The 14,045-nt window shown below is 40.4% G+C and overlaps 1 protein-coding gene across 1 annotated transcript in view; it reads right to left on the bottom strand.

The window, feature by feature from the left end:
* Positions 1 to 10,241, bottom strand: part of TKTL1 (transketolase like 1) — a 32,265-nt gene extending 22,024 nt beyond the window's left edge. The window contains exons 1-3 of the mRNA XM_074277926.1: positions 9,725 to 10,241; positions 2,030 to 2,147; positions 785 to 898 (exon numbers count right to left, since the gene is read on the bottom strand). Coding sequence (XP_074134027.1) covers positions 785 to 898; positions 2,030 to 2,147; positions 9,725 to 9,831 — 339 coding nt within the window. The 5' untranslated portion in view covers positions 9,832 to 10,241. The remainder of the gene's footprint in view (positions 1 to 784; positions 899 to 2,029; positions 2,148 to 9,724) is intronic.
* Between the last annotated feature and the right edge of the window lie 3,804 nt (positions 10,242 to 14,045).

The following is a 14,045-nucleotide window of genomic DNA, read 5'->3' as shown; positions in this document are numbered from 1 at the left end:
GTGTTTCGCACAGAATAGCTTCATGACCATAAGCAAGTCACAACATCTCATTGTTCCAGGCCAGTCTTTAGTTAAAAGGGGAAATTCCCTTTTTTTTTGGAACAAAAAATAGAATGAAAACAAAAACATGGGTACAAAAGCAAGCCACACCCTGGTTTGTTCTCTTGTTTGTTTGTATATTTTGTGAGCAAATGGCAGGGATGGATTCATTTTCTTCTGCTCCTCTATGGCAACCCTGATATCTAGGGCTTCTCCTATCTCCCAGCTACCTCTACTACTACATGCATTTGCTTCTTCTTTTCTTCATTCCAATCCCCAATTATAAGAACTTACTTACATTTAAATCATTAGCAAAACTCCATACCCTTCTTCCCTCACTATGAGTGTCAGTTAAACTAGCAGAGACTTTATAAAAATGAACTTACAGAACTGAACCAGCTACACCCAGCAAAAGAATTCTGGGAGACGACTATGAACTACTCCATAGAATTCCCAATCCCTCTATTTTTGTCCACCTGCATTTTGGATTTCCTTCATAGGCTAATTGTATACTATTTCAAAGTCCGATTCTTTTTGTACACCAAAACAAATGTCTGTTCATGTATACATATATTGTATTTAATTTATACTTTAACATATTGAACATGTATTGGTCAACCTGCCATCTGGGGGCGGGGGGAAGGAGGGGAAACATTGGAACAAAAGGTTTGGCAATTGTCAATGTTGTAAAATTACCCATGGATATATCTGGTACATAAAAACTATTTTTAAAAAATAAACTTACAGGAGTAGGATGGCCCTCTAGATCACAGTCAATTTTCCTCAGGTTCAAAAGATCAGCATGGTTAACATCCCCAGCCTCAGCCCAAGCAGCATACAGGATAGGAGCTGCATGACCCTGCAGGAGAATTCTCGTTTGTTAGAAAAGCTTCCAGTGGCATTTGTTAAGGAATCTCAGAAGTAACAAAGTTCACTCAGGTCCAAACTGCAGACTTTACAAATGTTCTGCAGTCAACAAATATTTTAATTAAAAAAAGAAACAAAAAAAACAAACAAACAAAAAAAAGAAACAAACAAAAAAAAACAAAACAAAAAAAAAACAACAACAACAACATCACAGGGATTATACTCACAATATCTGTAGGAAATATAAGGAGTAGAAGATTTCAGTGCATAAATTTCTCATTCCCAGCTGAAAACTAAAATTGTGGGGTCTTGAAAAGAGTACTACATTTCAAGTCAAAAACTCTGGGTCTGAATTCTGTAGAACACTTACGTGATCTTGAACAAGTCATTTAATTTCAGTTTCTTCAGTTGTAAATGAGGGGCTACATGAACTTGGACATTCCTTTTAGTTCTAAATCTATGAGGCAAAAATTAATATTTCTCTTCTTCCCTCCAATCTTGATCACACTGTATTCCCAGTTAAATAATTCTAGAACTAATTTCCTAGTGAGATTTTGAAATAATTAGAATAGGGAGAAATAGCATCTATAAGTATATTCATTTACAAATAAATTTAAAGTGTAAAGAGTGGAGATGAAGGAAGTAAAGCACTAGTAGCAGATTTTAAATTACAATTTCATTAGGTATATCACCTCAATAGGGCTTGGTTTTATATAATCTGTAAAATACATACTCTCAGATTTTAAAAAAAGAATCTTGAGAATTGGTCTTATCGGTTACCAATATTCCCTTTCCCCCAATCCCCCCCACCATGTTAAGGAAGCAAGAGCAACTTGGAACCTTGAGTCACATACAACTAGAGTCCCATGTGTGAATAAAGGTGACCTTTCTGATTCTGCCTCGTCCAACTACAGAGAATCAAAGTAGGAATAGTCAAATTGAACAAACTGCTGTAAAATAGTACCTCATAGTTAAAAGCTTCAGGTTAAAGATGCTTATTATTAAAATTAACATAAAAGGTCAAGGTAATTCATTCCAGATATTAAGACATCTTTTTTTTCCCCCAGAACTTCCATGTATCTTCAAAGAGCCCTCATTAGCAGCTGTGTGTAGGTACTCTTACCTTTGACAGAATAAATCGGTCATTGCTTGGATTTCCTGGTTCTGTTGGTTTGTATTTCATTGTGTAGAAGAACAGAACAGACATGATTTCAGCTGCACTGCAGCAAGATGTGGGGTGGCTGAAAGAAAAACAATACTTCTTTTTATACATTAAACTACTCAAGACAAGTTATACAACTGACTGATCAGCCTTGTGCTTTAAGGCTTTAAGCACCATCTCTTTAGAAATCTACAGAAAGAAAAATCTAATCCTGAGAACTAAATTTTATGTCCATTCACTGACTATATAAAAAACCTCATTCTTATTAAAAATAACTCTTTTCTTCAAGTTAAGAAAGGAAAGGAAGAAAGAGTTCATAGACTGGTATCATGAGAGTTGCTGTTTGTAGTGTTTTAAATTTTAAAAGTCACTTGATTGGCTCAATGGAATACTGTCTAATATCAAGATAAATATAAAGCAAATAATCATACCAAGTACTAAGTATCCCAAGGATCTGTAAAACTAAATTACCAATCTGGTAAGGAATTTCAGCCTGTCTTCAGGTATTGCTTAATCAGAGAAAAGGTTCTCCTAAATTAGGGAATCAAGAATATGAAGGATGCTTATCAAATTTTTATATGAGACAGAGATAGAAGAATAGCTAACATATTGGATGATAGAGATGCCAAAATGTCAAACCAGAATGGTGCTTCAGCATGTTGACAAAATATGTGATACTGGAGAAAGGCTGCTGGGTCAGAAAGAGTGCTAGTCAAAAGCCCTAGGTTCAAATCTTAATTTTTACATTACTACTAATGTAATCTTTACATTAATTAATAACATTAGTTATATTACCACATAATGAAATCATATTACATTACTACTACTAATAAAAAATAATAGCATTATATAAATGCTATTTATATATAAGCACTTTATAGTTTACCAAGTATTTCACATAATCACATCATTTTGTCCTCATAACACTGGGTAGCGGGTGCTATTAATATTTTTGTTTCAAAGTTGAGCAAACTGAGGCGAATCAAAGTTAAGTAACTTGCACCAGGTGACATAGCTAAGTAAGCTCCTGCGGCAGAATATGAATTCAGATCTTCTGCCTGCAGGTCTAATATTCTGTGCACTGTGACACCTATTAGTTACCAACATGGCTTCCTATGTGTCCTTGAGCAAATTACTTCATTTCTCTAGGCTTTTTTTCTCTTGGACTAAATAATTTTGAAGATCACTCCTTAAGGCAGTCCAAGAAGCACCAGGCCCCATGCTATGCCTAGCTAGATTTACAAAAAAAGGTGAAAACAATCCCTGCTCTCAAGAAATTCACAATCTAACAAAGGAAGCAATGTGCAAACAAGCATGTATTACCAACAAGATCTATGCAGGATTAATTGGAAATAATCAACAGGAAAGGCACTAACATTAAGGGGAAATCAGAAAAGGTTCTTGTAGAAGGTAGGATTTTAACCAGGACTTTAAAAAGTCATGAGATGGAGGTGAAGAGAATGGCATTCCACAGCCAGTGAAAATACCTGAAATCTGAAAATGGAAGTGTTCTGGTTAAGGGATAGCAAGACTAGGGTCATTGGGTTATAGCATATATAGAAGGTGGTAAAGTATAAGAAGAATAAATATTGAAGGGGGCAGATTAGGAAGGGTTTTAAAAAGCAGAGCACCAGATATTTCAAAGGCAATCGGGAACTATGAAAGTTTATTAAATGAGGTGAGGATATGGGGAAGGGATGGACAGTGTCAGACATGTACTTTAGAAAGATCAATTTGATAGCTGAGAAGGATGAAGTGGGATGGGGGGAGAGCCGAGGCAGGAAGACCAACCAGAAGGCTAAATCTATGATCCCAGTAGAAATAAATATAAACTCTTTCATTTAGGTTAAGACATCAATTGCACATGTACAAGATGAGGGATTTGCTCTCAAGAACATGTCAAAAGAAAATAAATGGAAGGAATTGAGGATATTTAGCTTAGATTAAAATGCTTCTAATAGGAGCAGTGGGTGGAAGTTGCAAAGAGACAAATTTCAGTTGGAAATCATTTCAATCAATCAAACATTTAATCCCCTACATTGTGTTACCTAAGGAGGTCTCCAGGATAAGACCAAAAAGTAGCTATAAGATAGTATAGAGGGGTTTCCTTTTTAGGTCTGAATTGAACTTGACGACCCCTAAGATTTCTCCCAAATTTGTGGCCCTATAAACTTAGAGATCACCTAATTCCATCATTTATAGTGCCTAGAACTTCGAAGGCATTTAAAATAAATCTTTTTTGATTTAATAAAAACTATGGTTAAGAGATACCAAGTGACTTGCACAAGCTCTCCCTGACTGTTGGTGGCAAAGTTAATACATACTAGAACCCAGGTCTTCTGACTCCTTGATGCCTCTAAGCTTACAAACTACCATTATCCCTTCCACATTGTGTTACCCCATTACTGTTCTGATATACTGAGTGTCAGCATGAGAAATTAAATGGGAATTTGGGAGGTTTGCAGAAGCCATAAGACAATATGCAAAGACCAGCAGACCACACAGAAAAAGTTCAGAAAATCAGAAATGTATAAAATATATTTCCAGTTTTGTATAATAGCAACATATTTTATCTTTGAATAACATAAAAATTCAGATTTTCCTTTCTGGTACAAAGGAAGGGCCAAAAAATTGCGCAAATTTTCCAGACAGCAGAGATGCCACACCTCTAATCACCACCCTACCACCCCTGTGATATGAAAAGAATAGTTGTATACTTACTTTTCTCATTTCCTTTCAAATAATAAGACTATCTCTATGAAGAAAAGGGGGTTCTTTTTTTATTTTTTTATTAGACCAGGGGTTCTTAATCTGGAACCTGTGAACTTTGTTTCTTAATATTTAATATTAATATTTTTTTCAGTATAATTGATTTCCTTTGTAATCCTATGTATTTTATGCGTTTAAAGCATTCTGAGAATGGGTCCATCGGCTTGATCAGACTGCCAAAGGGCTCCATGGCCCAAGAAAGGTTGAGAACCTTGATGTAAAAGGATCTGAGAAAGCATTAGAAAATTCAAAGAAGAGTGGGAATTGGAGGGTTGGGGTGGGTAGACAAGAATGGTCTAAAGGACACCATGAAATAAAACACATTTGGTCATCTTGGCTATGAACCTTCAGTTTTTTAACAGGGCAGATTAATGCAGATGGGATGAAAGGCCCGACCAAACTTTCATCAATTTTTGGATAAGAGATACACAGTACTAATTTGTTTGCTATCCCTTTAAAGCATCTGTCTCCATCTTATAAATAAGCACCTTTTCTTCATATCATATATTAAATAAAAACAATAATAATAAATAGAACAATCCCATTATTATCTAAAAAGTGGCCAAAACTGCTCCTCATTTGCAAATCAATTCCTATTATTGTCTGATAGAAATTCTCTTTGCAGCATCTCCCTAATATTCTAGCACCGCTGCTCCCTGTCATCTCCTCTGCCGCTGTCCCGCCCCAGTGTAAGCCCTCAACACTTCACAACTGAACTATGGCAATATCCACTGGGGGAAGAGGGAGGTCTGCCTCAATACTCTTTCCACTTCAATCTAGCCTCCATTCAGCCTATAAGGTGATTTTCCTGAAGCGGAGATTCAATCATGCCTCCCCAACATAATAAAACTCTAGTGGCCCCCCCACCTCTGGTAACAAATAGAAAATACTCCATTTGGCCCATTAATCAATCCCCTTTTACCTTACAAGTCTTCTTACACCTTACTCCTGAAACCTACTCTTTGTTCCAATGTCACTGTGTCTTTTTATGTATGTATGTTTATATATAAATATATGTGTGTGCGCCTGCATAAACCTACATCTGTATTTCTGTATATATGGAGATATATCCATATGAACATCTATATGCATATGCTTATCTATTTATCTATTTTTATTGTTGTTCTTTAGTCATTTCAGTCATGCATGAATTTCTGTTACACTATTTGGGGGTTTCTTGATAAAGAAATTGAAATGGTTGGCCATTTCCTTCTCCAACTCATTTTTCAGAGATGAGGGAACTAAGGCAGAGATTTTAATTTTACCATTAATTAAATAATTCATCAAATAGTAATTAATTAATTAATAATTAAATGAGAGATAAATTAAATAAATATTTAATTTTTAAAAAATTAATAAATAAATTTAATTAAATGAATAAAATAAATTCCCCCAAAAAACCTCTCAGCTCCAGAACTTCTCTCTGGCTGTCCTCTCTCTGCCTGGTACACTCTCCTTCTTCCACTCTGAAGGCAGAAACAGTCTTTCTCCTTTTTCGTATCCCCAGTGCTTAGCACAGTGCCTGCTGGCACATAATAGGCATTTAATAACTGTTGATTGATTGATCCTGTTGGTCGGTAATTTCTTCTGTACATTTTAAATGTTTCATTGACCCCATTTTTGACATTCCTTTTATTAATCCCTCTTCTTCCCCAAGCCATCCTCCCATTTAAAAAACCTTTGTAATAACTAAGCAAAACATAGTCACATGGTATCCATGTACAACAATGCATGTCCTTCTGTGCCTTTCCATCCCCTCTCCGTCACAAAGTGAGTAATTCATTCAATAACAGGTTCTCGGTGATTGTCCATTGCATTCATCAGAGTTCTTAAGTCTTTCAGTCATTTTTCTTTACAATGTTCACTATCCTTGTATAACGGTTCTGGTCCTAATGACCTCATCACATCAGTTCACACCATCCAGGATTCTCTAACACCGTCTTTTGTCATTTCTTTTTTATATAATAATAGCTTTTTGTTTTTCAAAACACACGTAAAGATATTTTCAACATTCACCCTTGCAAAACTCTGTACTCCAAATTTTTCTCCCTCCATCGCCCCTCTCCTCCCCTAGAGGTTAAACATGTACAATTGTCTTTTGTCATTTCTTTTTTATATAATTTCTTTTTCTATCATTTATATTATAATTTTATATAATTTCTTTTTATATAATTTCTTTTTTTTCAAAACACACGTAAAGATATTTTCAACATTCACCCTTGCAAAACTCTGTACTCCAAATTTTTCTCCCTCCATCGCCCCTCTCCTCCCCTAGAGGTTAAACATGTACAATTCTCTTTTGTCATTGTTTAGTTAATATTAAATTCTATTTCTTTACCAAAATTTCGTTGTTATTCTTCAGATTCTAGTTCTTTCTTGGTTTTTTTTTTTTTTTTTACCCCTTTCTTTATAATCTCCTTTGGGATCAGGAAGTTTGTTTGGCTTGTAACTCTTCCCACCCTAACAGTTTTCTCCTTCACAAGCGTACTCCCCTATCGCTGCTTGCTTCCCTGTTGAGTCTGCTGTATTTCTATGGCAAACTCTGATATGTTTGCGTGTGTTTGTGCATGTGCGCGTACAATGCTTCTTTGTCCGTTTCAGATAAAGTTCATTTGATGCCCATGTCCCTACCCTCTCCTCTCTTTAAAAATACTCTGTGGTACTGAAACAGCATTCGCTTCCACCTTTCCATATCACAGCCTTCCTCCTTTTACCCTCTTTGAACCCTCGGAACAGATCCAATCTACCCACACCCGCACCCAGCCTTCAAGGTCCTCTGGCTTTTTTATTCAACTCCTTCAACATCCTTTGAAGATATTAAGGTTCTGAAGGGACTCTTTTTTTTTCCCCTTTAGAATGGTAGCAGTGCATCATCATACAACCTCTTCTAAATGCTCCAACAAATTTCCTTTGTTTCTCTGGACTCTGTGTTCGCATTTTAAAGCGCTTCCTCCGCTGCAGTCTTTTCACCAGAAATGCTTTAAAATCCTACATCCCATTTTCCCCCTAGGACTATACTTCGTTTTGCAGAGTAAATTATCCTTGAGTGTAAGCCTATAACTTTTGACTTTTCAAATATTGTACTCTTAAGTTCTCTCTATAGGAGCTGTCGGGTTTTCTGCGATCTGAGTATTACTTCTTGATACTTAAATAGCTAATTTCTAGATGACCTGCAGTATTTCTTCTGGGATGTGGAAGCTCCGAATTTGAGCTATGCCCTTTATATGGAATGTTTCCTTTGGGGATTCTTTTTAGGAAGTGAATGTGAAATCTATCTTTCCTTTGCCCTCTGGTTCTGAGAGATCAGGAATGATTTCATTAATGATTTTAGTATAAAATTATAGTATTTAGGCTTTTAGTATTTAGGCTATAGTATTTTAGGCTTTTTTTTTTTTTAGGCAGTTAAGACAGCTGAGCTAAGCTCCTATTTACTAGCTCTGTGATCCTGGGCAAGTCTGTCTCAGTTTCTTCTTCTTCTTCTAAAATAGGAATAATAATAGTGCCTATCTCCCAGGGTTGGTATGAAGATCAATGAGACAATAAAGGCAAAACACTCAGCACAGTGCCTGGCACATGGTAAGTGCTATAGAAATATCAACTATCATTACTTGGTTTTTAAGTCATGTTTTGCAGAGAATTCAGTGATTCTTCAATTCTCATTTATCCATTTTTTAAATCAGTTCTTTTTTTGAATATCAAATATCTTACATGGCTTACAGCGGAGTCCTGTGTTCTTGCTGCCTCCTGAAAAGACCTTGCAGACTGTGTGTGTGTGTGTGTGTGTTTATGTATGTCACTATGTCTCTGGTCTTTTTCTGGTCACACTGGGAATCTCCCCCTGCACTAAAATAGGTTTTTGTTAGGGGGTCCTTTCTTGTTTCCTGTGGGCTAATGGCTGACAATGCAGTTCTGGGTTAGCCACCCCTTGCTCTAGCTTTTCACTGCATTTTTTGATTACTCAATCTGGTGCAAATTCCCAGTACTCAGCACAGTGCCTGAAATATAATAAATGTTTAATAAATGCTTCTTGCCTTTTTTCAGATTTTCGCTACAGCAAGTGTGAGGGAGGTGAGCATCCTGCCTCCTTTTTGTTTTTTGTTTCGGCAGCCATCTTAGACAGAAGTCCCCAGGGACAGTCTTTATCAGAGAAATCAAAAGATGTATCCAATGCGACCCCAGCAGTTGCCTTTGTCTTAGGCATGTAATCGAAGTCTGGACAGAAATCCCAAATAAATTTAAGTTCTCTCCATTATCTGAGAAAACAGGTTTTCCCCGCCTCTCTCCAAAGCATTTAACTGAAATCTGCATCCCTGCCTCATAAATGAATGAAAAACGAGGAAAAATTAAATGCAACCCCCCCCCAAAAAAGTGAATGAAATGAGCTGTGGTTAGCTGCTCCTTTATATTCCTTCCTTCTTGGAAAGCTGCCATTTTCCTTTCTCCTCCCGTCAGGAGGCTGCAGCTGGGAAGATGCTAAGGCATCAACCGCCATCGCCTCCCTCAGCCGGGCTTTTTGGGGACCCAGGCGCGCCCGCAGAGGATCTCGTAGCGAGACAAAAACCCTCTCCCATCCCCGCTTCCACATGGCGCTGGCTTAAAGGGGCGGTGGCTGAATGGACACACCCCACCCCCACTCCCATCACCCGCCCATCCATCGCGCCCAGCAGAACAATAAAGCATCCGAGAAAGCCGAAGGAGACAAAGGAATCGGCGAGCCCCCGGCTCCAAACGCGCTCGAGAGCGCCTAACCTCCCCGTCCCTGCGCTCATCCCGATCCACCGGTTCACCTAAAACGGGGGGAGACAGGGGGGGTCACAGGGAAAGGGGAGGACGGCGGTACACCGCACTTTCCTTCGCCAAGCCTTCCCACGGAAGCACGAGTCTTACCCTGAATTGGAGGCGCACGTGGCCTGGATGGAGTGGATCCTCAGGCGGTTAGCCATGTCGCGGAGGGCCTGGAGGATCTCCTCCGGGGGTCGCGGATAGCTAGCCATGATGCCGCCTTCCCGTAGCACCGAACGAGCCAATTTCGCTCTTCTTCTCCCGGCGCTTTCTTCACGCCCCCCAGGCCCCGCCCCTCGAGGAAATGACCTCAGCACAGCTGGGCGGCGGCGGCGAGGGGAAGGGCGAGCATCTGGGCCAGCCCGAGTCCCCCTCCGCTGTCGGAGCCGGCGTCGGGACCTCGTTTCGCAGCCGAACTAGCGCTGGACCTGCCCCCCTGGCGCTCGGCCCTGCCCCCCTAGCGCTCGGCCCTGCCCCCCTGGCGCTCAGCCGGCTGCGGAACGGGAAAGCCCGAAACCGCCCCCAAACCGCGCGGGTCGCTGTGCAAAAGCAAGTGCAATTGTCTTCCTCCCAATTGGGTGGCAAAGCGCGCTCCGCACGGCCTGGAAATGTGTAAATGCTTGGCTTTGTTCCGAAGGGGGATGCTCCATGGGCGGGTTTCTAGCCAGCGGGGGCATGAGGAGCGAGGCACTAGGTTGGGGTCATGTGGGCGCCCCTCCGCCCTCCCGCTTGCATGTTAGGTGAAGCGCGGAGAGCGATGGGGAGTAACAGGATAAAGAAATAAAGGCAGCGCGGGGCAATGTCACAACGCCGTATGCCGAGGGCTAGACCGAGGCTTAGGGAACACACAAAAGCGGCCCTTTGCGAAGTGGCCCCAGACGTGTAACTAATCCACAATAACGCGTTGCTAAAAGCCGAGGGCTACAAGATCGCTAAGAAAAAGGATGTTACGGACTCGGAGCGGGGAAACCAGCAGGAAAGGCTTCCTGGAGGAGGCAAAATTTGATTTGGGCTTTTTAAAAGGACAAAGAAATTCCGCGGGTGAAGACTGGGAAGGGGGCAGCCGCCAGTCAGGCAATTAGCTCCCACTGTGGCCAAGCAATCCCCAGTTAACTCGCTCGACACAGCAAATTTTCCAAACCTTTCCGTCCTTCCTCAAAGCTCCCATGGCTCTCCCTCCCAACACCCTCTCCGCTGAGAAGCTGGCCTCCTATTTACTGAAGAAAGACACCTTCTTTGTTCCTCCTCCTCTCACGTCACTATATGCCTTCTCTCCGCTTTCATCCCTATTGCACACGATGTGACCCTTGTCCTTACCAAGGTATACTCCTCTGTGTGCCCAAGTAAACCCATGTCATCCCCGCCGGGTAAAATCCCCGCAGATTGCCCCCTCCAGCAGCCACACGCACTCTCATTTATCTTCAGTCTCTCCTTTGTGTGCTGGCTGCTTCCCACTTAGCTACGAATATGTCCATGTCTTCCCTAGCCTCAAAAAACTCTTCAAGTCATCCAGCCATCCCTTTTATGGCTGAACTCTTTGAAAGGGCTGTCTGTGTATACCCAAAGGCCAGTGTCCCTACTGGGTCTGTATCCCAAAGAGATCATAAAAAAGGAAACAGAGCCACATGAGCCAAAATGTTTGTGGCCGCCCTCTTTGTAGTGGCGAGAAAACCGGAAACTGAACGGATGCCCGTCAGTGGGAGAATGAGTAAATGGTGGTATATGGACGTTATGGAATATGGTTGTTCTGTAAGAAATGACCAACAGGAGGAATACAGAGGCCTGGACAAGTGATGCTGAGTGAAATGAGCAGAACTAGGGGATCATTGTACATAGTAACAGCAAGACTGTGTGCTGATCACCTGGGCCAGACTTGGCTTTTCTCAGCAGAGGTGATTCAGGGAGATTCCACTAGACCTGGGATGGAAGATGCCACCCTCATCCAGTGAGAGCACTATGGAGACTGAATGTGGACTGAGGCATAGTATTTTCACTTTTTCTTTGTTTTTTTCTTTCTCCTGTTTTTTCCCCTTTGCTCTGATTTTTCTTACACAACTTGACAAATATGGAAACATATTTAAAAGAATCGAACACATTAGTTTGTATCTTGAGAAAGGGGAAAGTAAGAAAGGGAGGGAGAAAAATTTGGAACACAAAGTCTCCAAATATGAATGTTGAAAACTATCTTTATATGTATTTGGAAAATAAAATACTATTGAAATTTAAAAAGAAAGAAAGAAAGAAAGAAAGAAAGAAAGAAAGAAAGAAAGAAAGAAAGAAAGAAAGAAAGAAAGAAAGAAAGAAAGAAAGAAAGAAAGAAAGAAAGAAAGAAAGAAATCTCTTGCTTCAACTGAAACTGCTCTCTCCAATGTTACTAGTGATTTCCTAATTGCCAAATCCAGTGGCCTTTTCTCAGGCCTTATTCTTTTTGTTCTCTCTACAGCCTTTAATGCTATCACTCATCCTTTCCTCCATAATACTTTCTTCTTTCTAAGTTTTTGTAGCAGTGAGCTCTCCTAGTTCTCCTACTACTTGACTACTCCTTCTCAGTCTGCCTTGCGGGATCTTTATATAGATCACTCCACTTCCATTGAGTCCCTTAGATAAATAGGTTTACTTGCTATTAATGAGGGAAAGGAAAGGGGGAACCCCATTTCTCGGTGCATAGATAATCCCATGAGGCGCAATGTCCCCTGTAAAACCTAGATTGATAAATAAAAGGTTTATTGTAGGAATTTGGAAGTAAAGCTCAGTTAGAAAGACGCCAGGGCCAAAGGTGGCCACTGTTGGGCAGGAACCCTTACATGGCTGGAAGGATACCATGTGTTGGCTGGGAGGGCTCCTGCCAAGAGGGTGGTCCAGCTTGTTTCTTTCATACCTAGAAGATGATGGGCGGTACCCCTAAGTTCTCAGCGGACTTTTCAGTTAGCCCAGATCAGGTGAGGGCTGGGGGAAGCTGAGCTGAGGGTGGGGACTGGGCCCCGATATTCAAAGGGTGCCTTTGACCAGGATTTGTGAATCAAGGTCAGCCATGGGTTGGGCAATTAGGAATCTTACAGGGACCCCACCCCTCATCACTATGGCTATTCATGATGGTGTTTTGTGTAACTAATGTTTGGTGGAAAGGGGGTTAAACTAAAAGTGGATGTTAAACTAAAAGTGATCTTAGCCCCTCTTCTCTCTTTTTACTCAGTGATGTCATCAGTTCTCATAGATTCAATTGTCTCTATGTTGATCATTCTCAGATCTCCGATCTAGCCCTAACCTCTCTTCTAACCTCCAGACTTGGAACTGCAGCTACTTCTCAGACAAATTTCAAACTGGATGTTCCATAGCCATCTTAAATTCAACATGAAGCATTAGCTTCCTCCCAAAATCCTTCCTTATTCCTTATTTTTCTATTATTCTTCAGGGTGCCATCATTCTCTCAAGTACCAAGGCTTGAAACCTAGGTGTCATCCTCAATTCTTTTCTCCCTTCCTCCTTCCCTCTCTCCTTCTCTATTTCTGTCTCTGTCTCTCTTTCTCTGTGTGTCTGTTTCTCTCTCTGTCTCTGCCTCTCTCTGTTTCTCTGTCTCTGTCTCTCTCTTTCACACACACACACACACACACACACACACACACACTCAATTCCCTGGAGCTACTCTCTCCATCTTGTGTCTCCCAAGTCTGAAGTCTCTATAATAAACTGACTACCCTAATAACACCAATACCAGGATTCAATATAATGTTCCCCATCCTCTCAAGCAATCAAGACAGCCTTTTGTTTATGTAACTCCCAGTAAGGGGCTGTCGTCATTCCCCTAAACTGCCCCAGGCCCGGAAAGAGAAAGGGAAAGTAGAGGTACAAGTCTATACTTCTATAAGTACTCATTGTTTCCCCTGTTCGAATAGGAACTCCTTGAGAGTAAGGATTGCTTCATTCTTTGGTCTTCCTAACTCGTAATATCTTTCTTCTCCAGCTCACTTTTCAGATGAGGAAACTGAAGGAAATAATAGTGAAGTTACTTGCCAAGGACACTTAGCTAAGAAGTAAGTGTCTGAGGCTGGATTTGAGTCTTCCTGACTTCAGGCCTGGGATTCTATTCCCTTCAGTGACAATTTAGCCAATCCTTCTGGCATGTAATAGATATTAGATAAATATTTGTTGAATTAATGAACACTAATTACTATGTACAAAGAATTGTACTAAGTTCTGGGGATACAAACAGAAAAGTCAGATCCTATGCTAAGAAGTTTACAGTCTATTGGCGGAAACAAAACATCCTGAAGGTGTCAGCTTCAGGATAAATGAAAAGGTCCCTTAGGGCGAGTCATCAAAGTGGACAATGATACCTCTTGTCTTTATTTGTTTGTTTGTTTGTTTTTAATACATGAATCATGTGGGGAGAGAAAAATCTGAGCAAAAGGGAAAATCACAGGAGAAA

The sequence above is a fragment of the Sminthopsis crassicaudata genome, chromosome X (assembly GCF_048593235.1).
Source record: "Sminthopsis crassicaudata isolate SCR6 chromosome X, ASM4859323v1, whole genome shotgun sequence".
In the NCBI taxonomy this organism is placed as follows: domain Eukaryota; kingdom Metazoa; phylum Chordata; class Mammalia; order Dasyuromorphia; family Dasyuridae; genus Sminthopsis; species Sminthopsis crassicaudata.
This window is presented reverse-complemented; position numbering and strand designations above follow the sequence as displayed.